At 37.8% G+C, this 24,250-nt stretch overlaps 1 protein-coding gene across 1 annotated transcript in view; it reads right to left on the bottom strand.

The window, feature by feature from the left end:
• The window catches only part of LOC105487646 (cyclin-Y-like protein 2), a 46,338-nt gene that overhangs the window by 7,513 nt on the left and 14,575 nt on the right, over positions 1-24,250 (bottom strand). Inside the window, exons 2-8 of the mRNA XM_011751146.3 lie at positions 21,339-21,413; positions 19,124-19,158; positions 14,319-14,419; positions 11,522-11,557; positions 8,265-8,316; positions 7,356-7,475; positions 2,801-2,967 (exon numbers count right to left, since the gene is read on the bottom strand). Coding sequence (XP_011749448.2) covers positions 2,801-2,967; positions 7,356-7,475; positions 8,265-8,316; positions 11,522-11,557; positions 14,319-14,419; positions 19,124-19,158; positions 21,339-21,413 — 586 coding nt within the window. The remainder of the gene's footprint in view (positions 1-2,800; positions 2,968-7,355; positions 7,476-8,264; positions 8,317-11,521; positions 11,558-14,318; positions 14,420-19,123; positions 19,159-21,338; positions 21,414-24,250) is intronic.

Genomic DNA, 24,250 nt, shown 5'->3' with positions numbered 1-24,250 from the left:
TTCCCCCAAACAAAAAGAGTTTCTCTCTCTGTGCAAAGCTTCCTGGAGCTCCCCTGTGGCTGCTACAACTGGGACAGCACTGGGTCTGATCTGAAGCCCACATAGCACTGTGACTGTCCAAGGCCCCTACTGTAACAACTCCCTGGCTGCCGGCTACTTTGCTCAAAGCCCCAAGGCTCTACAGTTAGCAGGTAGTGAAGCCAGAGAGCCTTCTGTCCTTTGCTTAAGTGTAGTAGGTTCCCCCGGCCTCTGGATGTGTTCAGAGGTGCTGTCTGGGGGCTAGGCCTGGGGTCATAAACCTTAGAAATCACTAGATACTCTATTTTACTGTGACTGAACTGGCATTAAAACCATCAAACACCTTTCCACTCTTCCCTCCCCATTACCCAGGCATAGTAGTCTGTCCCCATGTTCACCAGCATCACAATCCCATGGGGTGTACTGCCATGTCACCACTGATGTTCATTAAGGCCCGAGGGCTCTCAGTCAGCTTGTGGTGAATGTTGCCTGGCCTGGAACTCACTCCTCAGGGCAGTGGGCTCATCTCTGGCCCAGGGTAAGCCCAGAGATGCCATCCAAGAGCCAAGGCCTGAATCAGGGACCCCTAACAGGCCACTTGGTGCTTTTCTCCACTGTGGCTGCTCTGGTGTCTAAGTTCAAGACAAAGTCCTCTGTACTCTTCCCTCGGCTTTTCTCAAGCAGAATTTGTCTCTCCTCATAGCCTCCAGAGCCGGGAATGTGCTGGGTCACACATGAAGCCAGCAGATCTCTGAGTCTCACTAAAGACCCGTGACATGTCCTACCTGCTTAGCCACTGCTGATTATTCAGGGTCCAAGAGTTCTTTAGTCAGAAAGTAAAGAATCCTGCCCTTACTGAGTCCTTCCCTTCAAGGCAGCAGGTTCCCTTATGGCCCAGAGTTTGTCTAGAGGTATTATCCAAAAGCTAGGACCCAAAATGGGAGCCTCATGACTCTGACCAGTGCCCTCTCCTACTGTGGCTGAGCTAGTATCCAAGTTGCAAGACAAAGTCCTCTTTACTCTTCTCAAGCAGAAGAAAGAGGTCTCTGTCAGAGTTGCGAGCTACGCTGTCTAGGATTGAAGGAGGGGTGGTACAGCACTGCCTGAGCTGCACCAGCTGCTGTCTCTCTAGGTTACATGCCCCCCAAATACACTGGCTCCAAGTGCAGCTCTGCTCTCAGATTTGCCTAAGAGTTGCAGTCCTTGTGGCCTAGACAGTCTTTCAAGTTTATTAAGGACCCCAGAGTACTTTATCCCACAGCAGTGAGGCTTTCCACAACTCAGGTTTCAGCCACTGGAATGGGTGATTCCCTTCATGCTAGGACTAGAAATGTCCCATCCGTGGGTGGGCACTGGCTGAGTTCAGCCCAGTTTTGCTTTCTGCTATGACAATGCAGCACTGAGTTCAATGCAAAGTCTCACAACTGCTGTGCTCTCCCTCTCCCAAGTATGCAGATTCTCTTCTTGTCACGTGGCCACCGCTAGGACATAAGGGAGGGCTGGCATCAGCAACTCAAGACTGTATTTCCTACCCTGTTCACTGCCTTTTTCAGTGATAGAAAGTTTAAACCAGGTACTGTAATTATTTAGCTATTTTTAGTTCATAAAAGGTGTTTTTTATTTAGATAGTTACTCAATTTGTCATTCCTATGAGAAGAGCAATTGGCAGAGACTTCTCATTAGCCATCAGGCTCCACCTTTGTGATCATATACATTCTACATGACAGTCTTATCTGGAGTAATGGGCAAATGTAAAAAAACAAACTCTTGCCACTGCCTGTCATGATCTTGATCTTCATATGCTGCTAAATGACCGCAACAGGGGTTCTTTTATATTTTCTTAAGTGTCACCCACATAGCTATTCTCACTGTCTTGTGGACACTGCTGGAGTGTTTGCTGTAAATGCCTCCCTAGCTCACCCCGCTTACAAACTCCAAGGCTCTTCCCTTTACAACAGTCGTAAGGCCAGACTGGAAGAAAGCCCCCATAAAGCCCATGTTTCAGTATCATGTTGGCACCATCTATGAGCAACCCCATGACTCAGCAAGATTTCTTGCACTCTCCTTGGTAACACAGGTCCCACAAATTGCTGCTGTGGTTGCATGAGTACCTCAGGAGCCTCTTGAGTGTGGTGGGCATTGTGTGATGCCCCGGCAATTTTTTGCATACTGCCTCAGGGAAACACTGAAGCTTCAAACTCATTGACCCAATTTCTAAACACATGCAACATTCCTAATGGGGAGGGCACGGGGATCTGTGACTATTCTGCATCTCAAGGTTTCTATAAAAAACAGACTTTTAAATCAAAAGGAGAAAACGTCAGCAAAAGCAAATATACAATGTGTGACTGAGGCTGAGGCTATAACTTCTCCATAATCCAGAGGCCCTAGACCTTAAGAGTGGTCAATTATTTCAACAGCCAGACATGTGTCCCTTAAAAAGAGACTGGAACTTACAGACAGCTTCTAAAAAGCCATAAAGATATTTACTGTACTGTGCTGTTCTGGTGGTGCACTTGTGAAGTATTTGCCAAAAACCACCAGAAAAATACTTATGAGCAGAGCAGATTATTACAACAGTAACTCACCAAGACCTACCCATTAACAGTGAAAAAATATGAACTTTTATACTAAAGCTGGATAGAAAGAAGTATGTGGTTTTATGTGTTTTCCTTATCTGCACACTGTAGCCTTTAAAAATATGTCTTAAAGTATTAAATTTTTGGGAGCAAATAAGGTAATGAAAATGGTTAGAAAGTTCACAAAAACCTTAGAAACTCACATGTCTTCAATGCTAGCATTCACAAAGAGCTTGCAGTATTCCCTATTCCATATAGTCACATCTTTCCAAACTTTGGAGGTGAGAAGAATGGCTCCTATGACAATCCTCTTCCAGTTGGTCGGGCAAAGGTCTATCTCAGCATAACTTAAGAGTCTTTCTGTGTAAATCTGCAAAATAGAGCACTGGCCATTGATTTAGTTCACTTTAAGTGCTGTGATAAGAACTCTTTTGAATGACAGATTTCTTCTGCTTTTGACCAGAAAGTGTCTTTTATTCTTACGCTCTACAGACTTTGCTTGGTCAGGCAAAGCAAGAGACCACATTACAATCATAGGTCAGATACTTCTGCTGCCTACTCTGCCTATGGGAATTTCCAGCCCAATTTTGGTGACAAGAATGCCTGCATATGTCAGCCAATGCCATCATGAAGAGGGGCAGTGTCATCATCTTTACACTCATAAAAGGCAGCATACACACAGGACCAGTGTAGATTAAAGTTGTTCAGGAAATACTCAAGTGCCTACCACATGTAATGTCTCACTCCTAGCTAGGAGGTAGAGCAAATGTTAATCTCCTTTTCACAAAAACTAACGCTTTTGTGGTGCTAGCTTCAAAAACTGCTGGTCAAGAGAGCCTCCTAGTGGCCGCTGTGCAGAGCAGCATGGCAGGTGCAGGTCTAAGGGGTTGTAAAACATTACCAATATTCAGTTGCTTGATAAAAAACACATGTATATAAAAGAATGGTCCTCCTCTCAGCCCCTATTTTCCCATTTTCATAATCACTTCATGAAAATGTATTCTCTCTTACATTCTGCAACTTAGTCAATTCTGTTGGTTTAAAGGTGGAAACAGCTGCCAGTTTCTGCATCCCTAGGATTCCTCTAAGACTGCCGAGTAGTTTGTGAGACAGTCTCATGAATGAGCGCAAAGAATTGGGCAAAGTGAATTGGGCTTTACAAAGAATTGGGCAAAGTGAATTGGGCTTTACAAAGAATTGGGCAAAGTGAACAGCTGAGTAAAGATTAAAGGCGAGCTGTGAGGAGGTGTTACCTCAGAGGGCGCTCTGCAGAAGAGTATGTCTGCGAGCTACTTGAACTCTTTATGTCAAAACAAAGGGAAAACTTTTATTTTATGCGAGTTTATTTCTTGTCAGAAGGTTGTGATTGTCAGCTCAGATGTACAAGTGTTCTCCAAACTCACCTGTTTTCAAAAATAAATGGCTGTTGAGCATGATATGTTTTACAGAGGTTCTGCTCCCTTTCCCCCAAACTCAAAACTCTCAAGTATTTTGAGAATGGACCTCGCTCTCTGTATAGGAATCAGAGAGCACTCAAACAACACTAGCAGGCCCTCAACTTCCTGTTCCCTTACTGCTAAGCTGTTGACCGGCTGACACTCACTCATCGGTATTTTTCCTCCTGGGTCAGTGTGACACAGAATTCTTTTTCCCCACTGATGCCAACTCTTCTCAGTGCAGTTGATCCCATCCCACTTTTGCAGAACACTGTTCCTACAATCAGCTCTTTTTGAAGATTTTATGCCTCTCTACTAGCGATTTTCCCCAATCTAACTGTTCCTTTGTTCCCATCTCATTCCCCGCTACTCCAGCTGTGTCCTCTCATTGGTGCTCACAGCACCATGCACTCATGCCAGCTCCTCATCTTCCATCTCTCCTTATTGTACACTGCCTGCCCCACTGACATTGTTCTTCCAACAGTTCTCTTGCCTAGGTTTCTGGTGCCCTCACACTTACAAATTGGAAGTCTCCAGCCCAACAGTCAACTCTATAAGCCTTTTCTAATCGTGTACAGGACACTGCCATCTGCCAAGTACCTGCCTTTGAGTTACTCTTCTGCAATCTGTCTCCAATGCCTGTTATGTCTGCCTTCACTGGTAGTCTGCTTGGGTTGATTATGAGCCACAATCTCTCATTGCTCACCTGTATCACTCTAATTGCTTTTTAGCCCTCTTCTCTGCCTCCAATCTGCCTCCCAACCATGACTTACTTTCCCCAAAGCAGTCACCATAGCCTAGCCTCTTTATTTACAGCACTCACTTCCCTGCTGAAGATCTACATGAGTCCCCTATCAAACTGGAATAAAACCTTAACATCTTCCTATGGCCTGAAGCCAAAAGGGCCTGTGAGCTATGGCCCTGCCTGTGTGGTCTTATCTCTACTGCTTCTCTTATTCCTCACTCTGACCACACTGGTCACCTTGCTGTTTGTTCTGTGAACACATGTGATACACGTTCCTGTCTCTGCTGCCTGTAATGACAGCACTCCTTCCCTTTGTTGCTTTGGTCAGGTCACTGTTCAAATGTTGGCTCCCTAGAGAGACTCTTCCTTATCATTCTATCTAAAGTACTGAGCACCCCAACACTCTGAATCCCTTCATCCTGCTTCCTCTTCCTGCTATTTGACACTACCTGAAAAAACTACTTGTCTCTCACTAGAACATAAGCTCATAAAGGCAAGAACTGTGTTCAGCCTGTTCTGCCTTCTACCCCAGCACTTAGAAGACTGCCATAGAGTCAACATCCAGTGAGTGTTTATGAAATGAGTCACTTCTCAGCAGCATTCAGCACTGTGACCATGGCCTCTTTTAAGTCTTTTAATATCCTCTCCTGCTTTTCCTCCTCCCACTCTAGTAGCTACTCCTCTGGGGGCTTGTCCTTTACTCACTATAAGTCCTTACAGATCTATCATCTGTCAATTTTCTTTATCTATTTAAAGACAGGGTCTAACTTTGTTGCCCGAGCTGCAGTGCAGTGGCATGATCATGATTCGCTGCATTCTCCATCTCCTGGCTCAAATAATCTCCTTGCCTCAGTCTACCATGTACCTGGGGCCACAGGCATGTGCCACAATGACCGGCTAATTTCTTTCTTTTTTTTTAATAGAGATGGAGCCTCACCTTATTGCCAAGGCTATTCTTGAACTCCTAAGCTCAAGCAATACTCTTGTCATGGTCTCCCACAGTGCTGGAATTACAAGGGTGAGCCACCACACCTGGCTTTATTTTTTCTTTTCTTAAGATACAGGTTCTCACCATGTGGCCCAGGCTGGACTCAAACTACTGGGCTCAAGTAATCCCCCCCAGCTCAGCCTGCCCAGTAGCTGGGACTAAAGCCATGAACCCACCATACCTGGCTTGGCCAATTTTATTCTACACACTTACTCTGCATTTGAAGAGTTGCTATTACTCTTCATTCTGCATCTCTACCTCAAATTCATGCTCTAGTCCCTTATATCCAAATGATGACTAGACACTGCTACTCTGCCATCTAAAAGGCACATCTAGCTTAGCCTGAGTACAAATCTCTCCCTTTTCCAATCCAGCTTTCCCTCCAGCATCACCTCTCTCTCTAAAACTGGAAGCACCACTCCTGCTTCCCTCCAGCATGTGCTAAGAGTTGCAAATGACTTGCAGCTCCTTGAAAAGGCCTCTGTCTGGTCCAGCACCCATTGAGGGCTTTGATTCAAGCGCACATCAGAAGCCTTCTCTCCTAAACTCTAATTGGATGGTAAATAAGTATTGACCTAAGTATTCTTTCCTTCCCAGCCATGCAGTTGAGTTTCCTCTATAGGTTTGCTGTGAAGAGAAGCAAAACAATTTCAACAATTTGAATAGAATTTATTATTCAAAATGACATTTTTACAATAGGAATTTTGTAGGCATCATGTAAATGTAAGGAAACAGCTATGGCTTGGAAGACTAACGAGCAAAGCTTGTGTCCCAGGCCTACTGGAACCACATTCCTGGGCAGGCACAAGTGATCAGCAGGGGTAGATTAAGACTCATTGCCCAAGGAACAAAGACGACAGGGCAGCAGCTCTCAATCACAGCCTGCATGAGAACTGCCTGAGGAATACAGCCTGAGACTCAACTCAGAGCTCCACTGGAATCCGTCTCTGCCCATGGACCGGATGATTTTGTTACTGCTCCCCTTCCCAACACCTCCGCTGGCCTTGCATGTGCGCACACTGCATTTGCACTGAAGTGTGTGGGGAGAAATCAGGAATCTCTCCTGCTGCTTTTAATAGCAATGGTTCTATTATGAAAAATGCAATGGCAACACTGTAAGCCATAATGATGATTCAATTCGAATGTGTGTTTTACTTTGCTTTCATAAGTTTCTCTTAAAGTTTGGATAATAATTTCAGAAGCCAACGTTTTGTTTGTTTGTTTTTGTTTTTGTTTTGAGACAGAATCTTGATCTGTCACCCAGGCTGGTTCACTGCAACCTCTGCCTCCCGGGTTCAAGCGATTCTCCTGCCTCAGCCTCCTGAGTAGCTGGGATTACAGGCACCCACCACCACACCTGGCTAATTTTTGTAATTTTAGTAGAGATGGGTTTTCGCCATGTTGGCCAGGCTAGTCTCGAACTCCTGACCTCAGGTGATCGACCCGCCTCAGCCTCCCCCAAAGTGTTGAAATTGCAGGTGTGAGCCACCATGTCCGGCCCAAAAGCCAACTTTTATTTAAAAACAGCACCATACCCTGTATACAAATACCAACTTCTAAAAATATTTTATAAATAAGAAATATCTTACCAAAGTTACTATTGCAAATTCAGCTGTTAGGTTTGTGGCTTTAAAAAGAACATGGACGAATCTGTAAATAAACTTGTGTTCAGGAACACACTCAAAGTATTCCTTTGGCATCTTTCCTCGCTGAAAGAAGAAAGGATGTGATAAGTATCCATTGGAAAAAAAAATGAAGTATTCTTAACACAGCAGTATTCATACTTTTGCCTATGTGTCATTTAGAACAATTTGGATTGGGGAGATGTCTTTTTAGTTTCTAAAATATGAACAGTGGGATCTTAAGATACCACAATGATTCAATACTCATCAACATTCAGTGAAAAAAATGGGCTGAAGCTCAGAAAATTTTTATGTTCCTTTCTACTCTTTTTCCCACAGAATTCTATAAAAATGTAAACTGCTTTTAGGCTTTAAAGTCTTACAATAATTCATTCTTCTCTGCAATAAACTTTGAAAAAACACATTTAGTTTTCTGTAACCATAAGGCTCTAAGGCTGCACCATTCAATACAATGGTCACTAGCCACATGTGGCTATTATGTACCTGAGGAAGTACATCTTTTAATTTGCACACCATTTATTTAAATTTAAATTTTTTAATTTCTATTCACAGAAATCATGTATATGTGTTAAAGGCATTTACAAAAATTTATATCGTTTGATGCTACTGACAATTATCTTTTTAAAAGATACATTTTCTGTTATTTGGATTATGTATTTACTCTTATTAGCTCACTAATTAACCAGAGCTGCAGGTCATTTCTTATTCCAGCACATGCTTTTTATAACACTTCTTTAATAAGATGATTAGATGCAACATGGCATGGGGAAGAAGACTTAAAAATGTCCTTTGACTTCAGCATGAAACAAACACAAGTCTATAAGGACATACGGCCTCAATAAAAGTGACACTTACAGCAAGTGGATGTAATTGCTCGTCAAATATATCGAGGGATTTATCTGCATCTCTATAAAGTAAAAATGGGCATTTAAGAAATTAATTCAGAAATGATTAATATCTTAGTAAAATATCTGTTTAGTAAAATAATGCCTCCTGTGTGCTTTGGTGTTTGCTTCACCAAGGCAAACCGTTTTACAAATCCTTCTCTTGGAGCCTGACCTTCAGAGGGTCTCCTGGACTCTTACCACTCAGCACATCAAGTCCTGTGAAGTCTTTTATTACAGTAACCAGTCAGAATTGCCAGTAAGTACTGACCCTTCCTAACAGGCCATGGTAATGAACCTGTTATATTTTCACTCCTCTAACCTGACATTGGAACACAAGAATGTTTTAGAAAGCAGTAGTAATGGGCAATAAAGTATTTAGAACTTAAATAAAAGTGAATATGGTTGAGTGCGGCGGCTCACGCCTTAATCCCAGCACTTTGGGAGGCCGAGGCGGGCAGATCACGAGGTCAGGAGATCGAGACCATCCTAGCCAACATAGTGAAACATCTCTACGACAAACACACACACACACACACACACACACACACACACACACACACACACCAGCTGGGCATGGTGGCATGCGCCTGTAGTCCCAGTTACTCAGGAGGCTGAGACAGGAGAATCACTTGAACCTGGGAGGTGGAGGTTGCAGTGAGCCGAGATCGTGCCACTGCACTCCAGCCTACTGACAGGACGAGACTCCGTCTCAATAAATAAATAAATAAATAAATAAATAAATAAATAGATAAATGTGAATGCGTTTCAGATTTTTGTAGTCTTTTTCTCTTAATAATTACTAATTAAAAAGTATTAATATAATAATGACTATCAATTACTGATAATAGTATAATTCTCTTTATTATCATTTTCTCGGTATTAGATTCTCATGATATATTTATTTAAGTAGCTTGAATTAAAAACTTATCTGTTTTTTTATTTTGAAGTAGGCCAGTCTTTGATGAATTTAAGAGGTTAATACAGCGAATACATTTTGCCTGTATAAGAAACCAATGGTTCTTGCAATGTGCTCTGTGGACCTCTGGAGATCCCCTACACCATTTTTCATGAGGCCCAAGCAGCCAAAACTATTCTGATAAAAATACTAATTCAGCCTGAGAAAGCTGATTAAACACAAAAAATAAAATAATTTTTAAAAGGATATGAAGGCATTGCCTGCTTTCTCACTGTTTGACACTTGCCATGATTTTATAAAAGCAAGTGGGTGAAATAGCTGGTTTCTCAGCATAAATCAAGGTGACCAAATTACACTAGTAGTCATTCTATTCTCCACAGCCCCTTACAGTTGAAAAAGAGAGTCTGATTTAGTTAAGAATGTCTTTGATGAAGCAGTAAAAATTAATGGTATTATTAAATCTTGACCTTCCTATTTAATACTCTGAAAAAGTGGAAAGTTAACAAGAAGCACTTCTTCTAACTACAGTATGGTTGTTAAGAAAAAGAACTGGTGATTTAAATGTAAACTGAATAATCACTTTTTTAAATAAAATGTTGTTTTTACTTAAAGGTAAAACAACTATCATTCTCAAAAATGAATAAAGTGAGCCTTTTACATCATGGAAAATAAGTGTTCCCCTACTGGTGAAAGTGTAAATTAGTTCAACCATTGTGGAAGATAGTCTGGAGATTCCCCAAAGACCTACAGACAGAATTACCATTCAACCGACCAATCCCGTTTCTGACTATATACCTAAAAGAATATAAATCATTCTATTATAAAGTCACATGCACCCATAGTCTTACTGTAGCACTATTCACAAAAGCAAAGATATAGAATCAACATAAATGCCCATCAATGTTAGACTGGATAAAGAAAATGTGGTATACATATACCATGGAATACTATGCAGTCATAAAAAGAACAAGATCATGTCCTTTGCAGGAATATGAATGGAGCTGGAGGCCATTATCCTTAGCAAACTAACACAAGAATAGAAAACCAAATATCACATGTTCCCATTGATGAGAGCTAAATGATGGAAACACATTAACACATAGAGGGGAACAACACACACTAAAATCTTTTGGACGATGGAAGGTGAGAAGAGGAAGAGGATCAGAAAAAATAACTACTGGGTACTAGGCTTAATACCTGGGCAATGAAATAATATGTACAACAAATCCCCATGACACAAGTTTACCTAGGTAACAAACCTGCGCATACACCCATGAACTTAATATAAAATCTAAACTAAAAAAGAGAATAACTGTTCTCAATGATAATAGTCAAGCTTTCAAGCTGAAAACCAGAACTTTGGAAAACACACTTCTTCTACTGTAAACTTGACAGCTTCTCAGTACTTAAAGAACTTTTAATAAGACATGGTGATACTAACAAAAGTGAGTTTTTGACACAACAAGACATAAACCATTATTTCCCAAATAACCAATGCGTACTATTATACAAGCAAGCATGGGAAGAAGACCCTTTACTGTGCAAGAAAAATCAGTGAGTATTGATGAAATAAATGTATTGATATGTAAAATTCCCCTGTAACTAAGAAACGAGCACTTGTGGAGTTTTGAGGTAGTATTAAAGAACACTCACAATTATCTAAAAGCTTTAAAGATATATCTTTTGGTAGTTGCATATTTGCATGAAGCTTGATCATCTTATTGCTTCTCTAAAAAAATTGCGGAGAATACAGCTGTCTTCTATTACGCCAAACTTTAGAGGTTTGCAATAATATCAATATGTGACACACTTTTTACTCTACTTTTTATTGTAGAGAAGTTATTTTTCTTTAAAAAATGTTATTTATGTTAGCGATATAGTTCTCAGAAAATATTTTTGTCGTCACAACCTACGTTATTGCTTACTACTGACATCTAGTGGGTAAAAACCATCAATGCTACTAAACTTTCTGCAATGCACCAATAAAGAGCATTTATTTCCTCAAAACAAAGCATTATCTAGCTCAAAATATCAATAGTGCTAAGGTAGTAAAATCTAAACCAGAAACAGATTTTTAAAAGATCTCGATTTTAATTTCTTACACAGTATATAAACACAGATTCTTTGGGATTCTCAGTGAGTTAGGACTTAAAAGAGTCTTAAGGGTAAAAGAAAACACAAATAATCTGCTTCAATATTTTAGTAGGCACAATACAGCTGATGACGTCTATAGCTATGAACTAACACTGAACTTGATATTATAAAATGTAATCAATTGGAATAACAAGAAAGATTTTAAAAGAGCTCACCTTTTCTTCATGTGATAATATATTGCTAAGGCCACACTATAGAAAGAGAAAAAATCATAACAATAGATTTTATCATTTGTTGGGTCTAAAAACTTTTTTAAAAAGGGAGGAGGAAGAAATTATCCCAGTGGCTCTGAAATTTAAATCTTTTACTTCAGAACACTACTATTAGGGCACTATATTTTTGTTTTAGTTTTTTGGTTTTTAACAAAAATATGAGGATCAAAATGCTAGGCAATATACTGTTAGAAGACATGTTTCTGTTGATGATTATAATATATAAATCATAACATATTTCCCTGTTACATGTTCTTCTACCCACAAAACCTTTCATCCCATGCAATTTATACCCATGTGTACATATGCTTAAATTTAAGACATACACTAGTGCTTTTTTAAAGTTGTTAGGCCCTGCACTTTAGTTGATTCAATTAACTATCTCCTACCCACCCATATTTTATTATTTCCTAAAAATTAATGATAAAAGTGTTTTATACCAAATTAAATCACTTAAAACCACTTTTGCGTAATTAATGTTAGTAAACCTAAGTACACACAAAATCAATCATAGCTCTCTGAAAATAAGCAGTGCTAACGATAATGCAGCATAGCACTACACAGTATCATATTAAGGGCAGGTACTTTCAATTAGTTTAAATGAAATATTTACGAACAAATAAAACTCTTCAGATATATGTTACATAATTCTTATCTACAGACACTGTGTATCAGGAAGCATAAGTTATGTTTTTCCATCTGCCCACAACATCTAAAATGAGGCTCAAATAATTGAAGGAAGGCAAATCTGAATTTTAACAGTAGGCCTATATAATATTAGCACTTTTTAAAAAGCTTGTAACATTAGTATCTAAGATGGCTATGTCTATAGTGCTTCAAGAAGTTTTTAATCTCTAAAATAATTTTAAAATAACAGAATTTGAAGTTACCTGCTGAAAAGGACCAAGGATCTAAATGACATTTACTCCAACACCATTTTATAGATAAGAAAAACAATGTTTAAAATTGACTTGCCCAATGTCCCACCACATAGGAGCAGTTTGTTGTCCTAAATTCAAATCAGGCAGTGGCTCTCGAACTTTGCTACACATTGGAATCAACTGAGGAGCTTTAAAAACTGCTTCTTTTTAACATGAAACATTTTGATTTAATTAGCATTGTGTATAACTTTGAACATCGGGTTGTTGTTAAAATGTCCCAAGTGATTCGAATGTACAGCAGGGTTTTGGAATGATTGAGTTGGCGTTCAAATCAGAACCTTCTGAGATGCTTTTATCCATATAAGAATGCCTCACATTCATCCCTATTTTCTTAAAAGGCTTCTGAGTGCCTAGAGTTGAAAGAGAGGTGGAGGTAGGAAGAAGCATGTGATTGCAGACATACATTTTAAGAAAACTTGCATAAGTAATCAAATGTGGTCCATGCATTCCATTGAGAACAATGCTCTACTCACCTGTATAAAACATTTTCCAAAATCTGTTCATAAACCCACTTTGTCCTATTAATTTGCTCAATAAACCTTTATTTTACCAATAGTGAATATACCAGGTGATCATTTATCAAACTTGCTGACAGAAAATTAAAACTACACTTAAAGTAGAATTCTAAAAATTAGAATGATGGAGAAAAAAGATACAATTTATTAATACTTGTTTGAGCAGGATTAATCTTTAAAACTACTTCTGAATTGTATATTAACATATTACAATCTTTTGAATAGAAGCCAGGGACTCTAGCCAAAGTACAGCAATTTTTTTTTTTCCCCAAGGATTTAGAGACTTGGCTGAATACAGAAGTTTAGTGATTAATTAATAGGTCACAAAGCTTAAGACTTTAGACAGAGTTTGAGTCAAGTTCTTGATGAAACACAATTATATCTCAACCACTGTTAGAAGTGAGATAGAAAAATGGCATTATTATGAGTGTAAACTTCCTACTTTTAATTAGAATAGAAGTTACTGACAACTGGTTTGGCTAGGAAAGCTAGTGCATTAGAAACAAAATTGTTTATAAGCAGCTATGTTTATAGAATGAAAAGTAAAACTGACAACCATCCTCTTGTGAAGGAAAAGTAGTAAAATGAAAGATAAAGACGTTAATATTCTAAATTAGCACTTTCCAAACTGTGTTCTAAAACTGTGTTCTAAAAATTAAACACTCATAATCCAAGCCGATGATAATGATGTTCTCTAGGCAACCCCAACAGAGCTGGTGGTGGTTTTGTTGCTTTTAAAATAAACTTGAAAGGCTCATCTTAGGTTGTTCTAAAAGTGCATCTTCAGTTGTGCCCTATGAGGTGTTCATGCAAAATGAAGGGAAGTCAAATGCAGATACACTATGGTGCCAGTAGAGAAACAGTTGTTCCTTCTTCCAAGATTAATGTCAAAAGTAGTACATATTGATTTATTTAGGCCTGTAACTCATAAAAAACCCCTTTTTTTGGGGGGGGGGGAATGTCCTATAAAGGACACCTATCCTACTCATTGTATTCAACATTGTCAGAAGGCAAAAAAGCATCAAATAAATAACTACACTTTTCCACGGATTGATTATTTGCTAACCAATTTTCCCTTCCAATGTGAAGTCTAAAGTTAAAGGAGAAACTGAAAATTAATAGTTTTTGAAAATTAATATTTAGAATTGGAAATCAATATATAGTTGACAACAGTTTCTTAGACTGATTGCTGAAAAAGACAATCAAATGACTGAAATAACTGAGGACGGCTGGGATGATTTTAGAAAAAGGGGCTGTGTCCCTTGACTTCATAGTTGTACTCACGATTTTATTGTGGTTGTAAAATGAGGCTGGCTGACTGTGCTGTCATCTAAGTATATGGTTGAACACGAGCTGTACTTTGTAGTTAAAGGCTTAGTAGATAGCTGAAGGGGAAGGGAAATAGAAGAAAATATCACAGTAAGTTAAACTGATAAAAGTGTATTTTTTCCCATTGATTAAAATGTCAAATGACAAAGTACTAAGGTACTTCTTATACTTCGTGAACTGAGTGTGGAATAATGTGCACTCCATGGGAAACCCATTGGAGGCTCTTAAATTCAACAGAGGATGTTTGAGAAATGGGTTATAAAAGGCTACCCTTAATATGATACCTATCATCAGACCTGGCAAGCGTCTATTGTGAATTCTCCTTTATAAATAATGAGAAATGTCTAAGATTTCAGTGTTTTTAAAGCAATGTAAAGCAGCTGAGATTTTCTATTATTTACTTACTACAATAAACTGTAATGCGTTAAATAATATTGGCACAAGAGCATTTTATTGCAATGAATGAAGATTAATGCTACATTACTAAGTTACTAATCCTAAATGTAATCTTCCAGGAGACAGTGGGACAAAACAAGTGTTTTAGATTCAGAAGCTCTGTGTGCCAGTGCTGCTCCATAACCAACAATAGAGAAAGTCATAGCATTCTCTAGTCCTGTTTTCTTACATGGAAGATAAAAAGACTCTGACTTTAATATTATCTCACACCCCGAAAACAGATAACAAAGACAACTCTAGGAATTTAACTTTCACTTCATGTTTCAATAAGACTGCCAGGACATCACTCTCATGAATGGAAAAACAAATAACACTCTTTCAAAAGTTGATTCATTTTATTCTACAAGTCATTTGACCTGCTCGTACACATTTTCCTGCCACACATTTTCCTGCTGCTCTCTGCCTAGGATTCTTTTTCTTTGTCCCAGCAAGCATGACCCCATTCACCCTCTGAGATTCCTTTGCCAGCAACCACACCACAAAATATTTCCATTTTTGTAAACTAGTCAGTCTAATTCACGACTCGTTACATGATACCAATTCTTACAGAGTACTCCCCTCATAAGAAAATAGTCTTTCCAAGGAAGGGAGAGTCCTTTCTTCTCTACCTGGAGATGCTGAGCACAGAATTTTGGACAAGTTTAGAGGTTCAACAGGTGCTTGACAAATTAATTAAATCAGTTCCAATTTGGAAGATAAATCTTACTATATTTAATTATATCAAAGACACTAACAGCTTACTGTTTATAGGTATTATTTCAGGTAGTCAAAGCTAGAAAGGAACAAATTATCTTCATTCAGTCAGCATAAATACCAAGAATGTAAAATTTTGCAAACTTTAACACAAAATGGAAGGTGTTACTTAGTAGTCTTAAGGTTGAATAACGAAGACTAGAAAATCATCATACCTCATAGTTTAGTAAGCCAAAACCAAAACATCACCATCAAAGGTCCAGTATCTGTTGAACTCCTATACTGACTTTGTTTTCATTGTACCTGTTGCCTTTTGTTTTAGCCCATTGAAAATTCTGAAGTTTACTTTTGTCTCTCTGCTTTTTGGGAAGACAAATTTTAGGTACGTTTTTAAAGAATTAACTCTTTTTTTTTTTTTTTGAGACAGGGTCTCACTTTGCTGCCCAGGCTGGAGTGCAATGGTACAATCAGAGCGAACAGCAGCCTCAAACTCCTGGGCTCAAGTAATCCTCTGCCTTAGTCTGCTGAGTAGGTAAGACAACAGGCACATGCCACCATGCCTGGCTAATTTGTTTTTTTAACGTTTTTGTAGACATGCAGTCTTGCTATGTTGATCAGGCTAAAAATGAACACATTTTAATTTAATATTTCCAACACTTTGGACATGAATGAAAACAGCTCCATTTATAGTATGAAGTAATGGAACAATATGGCAGGGTATAAAATTTGAATAGGAATACTAAACAAAGGCCTGCCACAGTGGCTCACACCTATAATCTCAGCACTTTGAGAGGTCAAGGCAGGCAGATCACTTGAGGTCAGGAGTCAGAGACCTGCCTGGCTAACATGGTGAAACCCTGTCTCTACTAAAATTTAGCCAGGTATGGTGGTGGGCACCTGTAATCCCAGTTACTCAGGAGACTAGAGGTGGGAGAATCACTTGAACCTGGGACATGGAGGTTGCAGTGAGGTGAGATTGCACCACTGCTCTTCAGCCTGAATGAAAGAGTAAGACCTTGTCTCAGAAATAAAAAGAAAATTTTAAAAGGCCTTGGTAGAAAAGTGTAATAAGTTTATTATAAATATATATGTTAAATTCTCTGGATTAATATTAATTATACTGAAATTAAATTATAATTTACACTTTAAATATAGGTCATAAATTTGGGTTAAATATAATAGATTGACCATAAATTTATTCCCTCTCCCTCCTGAAATCTCATTAGAATTACTCATAAAAGTTATATGCAGGACCAATAGAGAAGATTGACAGTGATGATTTTTAATAAATGCTGAATTATAAAAAGTAGATAATGGAGTGGTGTCTGGCATGGTAGCACAACTTTGGTGCCTACAAGAAGTGACTGGAACAGAAACAAGCAAGCCAGTTTGTCTTCCAGAACCCAAGGCAGACTTCAACTTAGAGGGAAATGGCACCTTTGAAAGTAGGTTGAAACATAAAATAAAAGCCAGTGAGGTCAGTTGAAAATCTATGGTTAGAGCCCCAAGTCCACCTGTCCTTCCATCTTACAAGGAATTTAAATGTGTGTTCTCTGGATATATAAAAGCTGAAATTTCTGGGCTCGGAGATACCATAGCTAAAACCTGAGAGATGGAAAAAGCTGTACATCAAGAAGCAGAACTCCACCTCTGCTTCTGGAAAGCAAGTAGCCATGCTTTTACATCCCAGGCAGAAAACTGGGAGATCCTTCTCAGAAGGAACTGAATGGTCCCAGAGTAAAGATCCCCAGATAATACACTGAAGTCCCCCAGATGAAATGCTGGCTTCATTTCCAAAATCTCACAGTGACTCTCCTTAGTGAACAGAAGTCCTGCTTCCAGTGAAAGTCAAGGACCACCATACAAGAGAGATCAAAACAACAGGAAAGAATAATGCATGGGACCAGTAAAAATTCAGAAGCAAAACTTTAAAAAAATACTCTCAACAAGAGTAACAAGAGAAATATTAAAGTATAAAGTAAAAAATATCCAAGAAGTAGAATGAAAAGACAAACTGGAAAATAGGAGGGAGTGGGAGGATTAAAAACCAATGTGGATACACGAGTCTAAGCAGCCCAGCATCTGAATAAAAAGAATATAAAAAAAAAGTAATAGAGAAAATGGAGAAGAAAAGAAATTCTCTCGAAGAGATAATCTGAAGACTTAGTAGCCCCAGTAAAGGGAAAAGATCCCCACACCAAGCTGTATTATAAAATTTCAGAATCCCAGAGAGAAAGAAGGTCCTAAAAAGCTTCTAGAGATATGTAAAACCTGGTTACAAATAATGTATCACACAATGGCAACAGATTAAAAAACAATACTATAATGAGAACAGAATTACAAAATACCTTTAGAACTGTAACATTTAGTTTCAACCTAAAATTTTATTCTGTATCAACGAGGAAGGGTTTTAAGACTGGCTGGGTCTCTCAACATATTCCCAGGTGCCTAGGAAAATGTGCTCTAGTACAACTAGAGAGGATAACAAGGCAGAAGGAAATACAGAATCTAAGACTCAGGGAATCTCACAGAGGAGAGCAGTTATGTGAGATCTCAGAAGACTTTCAAGAGATAGCTTAGAAAAGCAAGCATGTAGCATATCTAGGAAAGCCACTGTACGTTGAACTTGGATGACAAAAGGCCAAGGAAAGTTGCCCTAAGAGAAATATAAAACAGATGTATTTGAGCTGATGAATATTTTTGATATGCATGTGACAAATGTTACAACACTTGGGGTAAGAATAACTGTTAGAGAACAGGCAAATGAATATAGTCAGACAATTAATTCTATGCTAAAAATTACAGGATGTGAAAGCAGAGAGACCAGCCCGGGGCTACTTATTACTATTATTACTATATTATTATAGAACCCTCATTTATATTCTTGCTGTTGAAATCAACTAAAAAACATGGTTGTATATGGCTTTTTAATCAAATAAACTAGGATTTAACATAACATTTTAAAAATAAGCAGTAGTACTGGATGTTTAAATTTATATTACATTAACAGGCAGCATTTGGCTGGGTAAACTAATGTAGGCGAGGAAAAGGATTATCTGGGAGAAGTGCAGAAGTGCTCAGATATCAGAACCATTTAAATGAATGAAGGATATGTAATGCAGATGCACAGCTGAAACACCATATGACTTAGCAGTAAATAATACTGGTATAAGCAGAATCATGTAAATATTACTGATTTAATAAAAAATGTGCTACAATTGGAAAAAACAGTGGGGAAAAATAACATCATGGTGTACCCGGAAAGCTGTGCTTTTACCTGCTATACCAGAAAGTCAATAGATAGTGTGGAAAATTAACTTAGCTATTCTAATTTTGTTGTTTGATTTATTTTAAGATTAAATAAAGACCTTTATACCACAACCAGATTCTTAAAATTTAACTTACGTGTCACATCCTTTAAAAGGTGGACACACTAAGCTAAAGACTTTTCTGCATAAATCTGACACTTGGAAAGATAGAAGGCATTTACAAAGTCCACAAAGAGAGTTCCATGCTAATAGCACTGGGTCCCCATTTTATTTTTAAGGAATCAAGATAGAAATATTTTCCTTCAAACTATGAATTTCTTAACTTTGTGACTATTTACTTACATGGTTTGTGCATCTGCTCTTTCTCTTTTCTTGAACTAAGAATAAAAAAAAATAGTTCTGGTACAAATATCACAAAATAAAATAGTTGCTAGCATCTGATTGATTATCCCTATGCAAAATGAGACAAAATTACATTTAAAAATAATTTCCAACTGTTTATAATTTAAATTATAGGGCATAATAAATCTCATAAAGTAAAATCTAAAAACTTGGCTTTACTTTTTGTCCTAACAGATATTCTATTACATTTACAACTAGGCATGGTGGCACGCGCCTGTTATCCCAGCTACTTGGGAGGCTGAGGCAGGAGAATTGCTTGAATCAGGAGGCGGAGGTTGCAGTGAGTCAAGATTGCACCATTGCACTCCGGCTGTGGGCGACAGAGCAAGACTCTGTCTCAGGGAGGGGGGTGAAATATATATATATATAGAGAGAGAGAGAATATATGTAACAGTCAAATGAAATAACCCTCATGTACAAAAAAATGGGCATAACAAATTAAGCCAGATGAGAAATTTAACTAATAAGTTTAACTGTTGCATATACGAGCCACGATTCATTGGTATTTTCTCACTCTGCGTTTACACATGGGTTACTTTAATTACCAGACTCTAAGAGCTAGCAGCGCTAAGAACTAGTTCCTGGCCAGGTACAAATCTGCAGATGCACCAGAATCCCTGTAAGCATCTCAAACCACTTATTGGTCATCAACTAATATGTCACTAACAAAAAAAAATGTGTCTTTGCACAACTGGAAAGTAACCTATCTTACATTTAAATTTTAAAATGAGTTTGCAAACTTAATTTGACATAGTATCTGCAGCAAAGGAAATCATTTTTTTTTTTTTCTAACAAAGGCCAGAATAATAAAAGCTCCAAGAGGGACTTGGGCCATGTTTGTTTCCTACACTGCCTCCTCCTTTGATGCTGGAAGGCCTTGAAGGCAAACATTCCTACCGCTGAAGACTTGAGGGACATGAAATAGCCTTCACTGCTTCCACACACTCTGTGAGAAGCCCATGGCTATGGAAGAAACTGATAAATACAATTCTGATATGGTTTAGGTATTTCCCCCCACTCCAGATCTCATATGAGAATGTGACCCTCAATGTTGGAGACAGAGCCTCCTGGGAAGTGTTTGGGTAATGGCGGTGGATTCCTTATGAATGGCTTGGTGCCATCCTCACAATAGTGAGCAAATTCTCATTCTGGTAATTTACATAAGAGCTAGTTAAGAGTGTGGCACCTTCCCCCTTCCCCTCTCCGTTGCTCCCTCTCTCATGTGAAACCACTTGCTCTCCTTGCCTTCCATTATAATTGTAAGCTTGGTGAGGCCCTCAGCAGAAGCAGGTGTTGAAGCTATGCTAGTAAAACCTGTAGAACTAGGAGCCAATTAAACTTTTTTAAAAAATAAATTACCCAGACTCAGGTATGTCTTTATAGCAATGCAAAAATGAACAAACACAAGTCCTGACCAGAAATGACTGACTTAAGGCAGGCAAAATCTACACAAACCATAAAAGCACACTTAGAAACCCATATTTTATTGTGCTGCATTACTTCAAATATTATTATGGAACCCTCATTTATATTTTTGCTGTTGAAATCAACTAAAAAACTTGGTTGTGTATGGCTTTTTAATCAAATAAACTAGAATTTAACATAACATTTTAAAAATAAGCAGTAGTGCTGGATGTTTACATTTATATTACATTAACAGGAAAAGTTTAATAGCTTAAAAGTTTTGAGTAGCATAAACTTGGATGTGATAAACTCATATGGTTAAAGCACTGTATAAGAAGAGGCTGAAATCACAAATTCAATCCCCATTGATGAACAAATGATTTTTTATTTGTTTAAATAAAAACCAAGCTGAAGCCTAAATTAGATCATTCATCATTAAAATGAACTCTTTGGAGCAAGGGAAAAAGGGCAAAAGACAAAAAATTATGAATAAAGATAAATCTATGACTACTCTTAAATCACGACAAATGGTATTGCTAAAAGGTAGCAAAATGTGTGAACAGAGAGTTTACATGTTTTCACTCACACAGTAACAACTAAAGTATATCACACATTAAAATAGGACAATCGAATATATGAAAAGTTGAAAAATTTAAACCAATATAAGTTTCTCTAAATACTTTCTATAATACACTCATTGTGACAGAGAGTTTTCAGTCGTCTTCTTGGTGGAAAAACAATGTCGTCTCACCATCTATTTGATATTTTTGCAGGAAGATTGTGCTTGCCCTTGGATCATCAGAAGGGTTTGACTCCAAAGCTCTATCTACAGAGAAAAAAAATGTGATAATTTATGTGAATCGAAAAAATGATTTTTAAAATAGCTACATATTCATTTTAATCACTTTAAATAGTCCTGAAAAAAGTTTCTAATAATAAATATGAAGGAAATAAAGGCAAAAATATAATAATTCTACTTGGGAATGCAAAATTATAGTCTCTCTGTATATATATGGAATAAAACTGAGCTATGTCAAGGACTTTCAAAGAGACTAAAACTAAATAATCTAATGCAAAAGAGAAGTCATATACATGCCCTGCTCCTTCTGCTGCAAAACTCTGCTCCTTAGTTCAGCTAAAACCAGGTTCTTGTCACATGACCAAGAAAGATTAGGCTCAAGGACACATTGAAGGGTGAGTAGAAAATAATTTATTTGGCAAAAAGGAAAAAAAAAATCTCAGAAAAGCGAGAGGGGGTCCTTCCAGCGGGCTCCCAACTCACAGACTGAATACCAGGCCACCACACACAAGCTGAAGAGGCCAGGCTCCTCCCCACTGCACAAGATGCAAACTTCCCGTGACCCCACCCCATTCTCCCAGTGCATAGGCAGGTCACAGATTATCCAGGGACCCTGCCCCTCATCTGCCTCCTGCATCTACCCCTTCTACTTATTAAATAAAAATATAATCACTTGCCTCTCTACTGATATTTGCAGCACATTTTAGGAATAGTCTCAAGCAGGAAGTAATGCTGTGGAAAAATTACTGTCAGAAACTATTTAAATATATAAAATATGGTAAAATAAAGAGAACTGTTTTTTGGCCAATATCCCTCAGAAAATAACATGGCTAATTCATTTACTTAGCTGTGATTTATTCAGGGGCAATTCATCAAGGTAGATTTAAATGGACTTTATAAAAAGTTCAATGCTCTAATCTATAAGGACATTTTCATGTCAGAAAATGATTTTTAACTTTTGCCCTAAATTTCCAAAGCTAAAATCTCACTTCTTTCCAACAGCATGATTCATTTGGGACTTCATCAAGAGTGCTTTTGAAACAGATCTTACTTAGACCTGCTTCTAAAAATTGTTGGCCCTACGTATGTCAAGGTAGGTCTGTTTACAGTCCACCTTGCACCAAAGTGAGATAATCCATTTAAGCAGGACTAAAAATAATATTCTGAATTTTTATTACACAAACTTTGTCATCACATAATACAAGTTGTAATAAAGGAAAACAATACAAACCTATGACACTTCTCAGCACTGTCCATCTCAACCCACTTATCTTAAGCAATCTTGTAAGAAACTAGGTGAAGAGCCACACAGAGTAATAGTTAAGGCAATATTTTCCAAATCACATATTAATAACTGTTCTACTTTTTAAAAAGGGGTCTAGTGAGCAAATTGCAATCCACTCTATACCTTGCTTTTACAAAATCAAAGTGCACAGTGATATAGTAAAAACTAATCAGTCTATTAGTGAATACTGTCCAACTCAGCAATTCACAAATTTATCTACCCAGGATCCTTTTCTTCCCTCCAACTAAAGTGGTTAGAATGTAGTATAAAAATAATTTGGGAGTTTCTGATTTAGCAGAAATCTGAATCATCCATTTTAATAATACTGCCATCTCACAAGAATATTACATAGCTAAAAAATCTGTTTTTTCTCCATGATTTGAAGTTCATTGGGAGAAAACTATTCTTATGCAAAAAATTTACACAAAAGTCATTTTCAAGCTTTTTCCCACATATTTGAAAATCTGATGATATAATGTTAGCTACGTGGAAAAATAAAAATCGTTTGTGCACAACATGACAGAAAGAAACTTGTATACCTGTTCCTAACCTAAAGCTTCTGGAAGAGTCCATGACTACTTTCTATCAAAAAAGCAAACATATTATCATTTCAGTGTGAAACATAACAAGTAATGTTTGCAGAATTCATGTTATGTTTCAGTACCTGTGTCATAATGTTTAATTTGGAATTTTCCATGGAAGCCCAGGAAAATCATGTACAAGATTCCAAAAGTAGCAGGCTTATGCCCATACACATATATCCCGCACATAAAACCAAGACGTGCTACTGTGTATTTCAATATGAAAATCAAGAAGAAATGAAAACATACAGGAAATAAAACAAGATCACCCAAGTAACAACCCCCATTCCTGAGGTTTTATGCTGGGCATCTGACCAAGGCGTTGGCCAGTCAATCACAGTTCATCTGGGACTTCCCAAGAACTAGAGGAGAAAGGAAGAACTGATGCACAGGACTGGTAGCTGACCAGGAGTTGCCAGTGGCTCCACTGCCATCAAGAGAAGGGTATTTTCAGTAGAGATCAACAGAAAAGAGCATAACTGAGAAGGTTCTGAGGATATCACTTGATTCCTTGGTCAAGTAGTGCCTCACTGACTCCTGTTAACTCCCTAGCTATACAAGTTAATTTTTCAATAAACATTTTTAACTATTGTGAGGTGGATTTTCTTCAACTGGCAACTGTAAGAGACCTGGTTAGTCAGCACTATTGATAGTATTGATGGTTACGCTAAAGGTAGGAATAGGCAAAAGTCTCTTGCTTACTTCTTTAAGAAATGTCTTACCAAGAACAGAAATTTGCAAGAGCCAAAATAATGCCTTGTTTAAAACTCACAACCATTACTTTTTGTTTTCCTTATGCATGGTAAAAAAAAAAATAACTCTAAGCAGTACACCCTTTATGTTTTGTTTTCTTACAAATGACCTCTACCCCTTTGGAAAATATTGGCTAATCAAGTTATATAATAATAATATAATAATAAAATATTTTATATAATAATAAAAATTATTCCTATATTTTACTTAGCCAATGCCCTATTGTTGGTGATTTAGGCATTTAC

Source organism: Macaca nemestrina, chromosome 20 (genome assembly GCF_043159975.1).
Source record: "Macaca nemestrina isolate mMacNem1 chromosome 20, mMacNem.hap1, whole genome shotgun sequence".
Classification (NCBI taxonomy): domain Eukaryota; kingdom Metazoa; phylum Chordata; class Mammalia; order Primates; family Cercopithecidae; genus Macaca; species Macaca nemestrina.
Note: the sequence above shows the minus strand (reverse complement) of the source record. Positions and strands in the feature narration are given on the sequence as shown.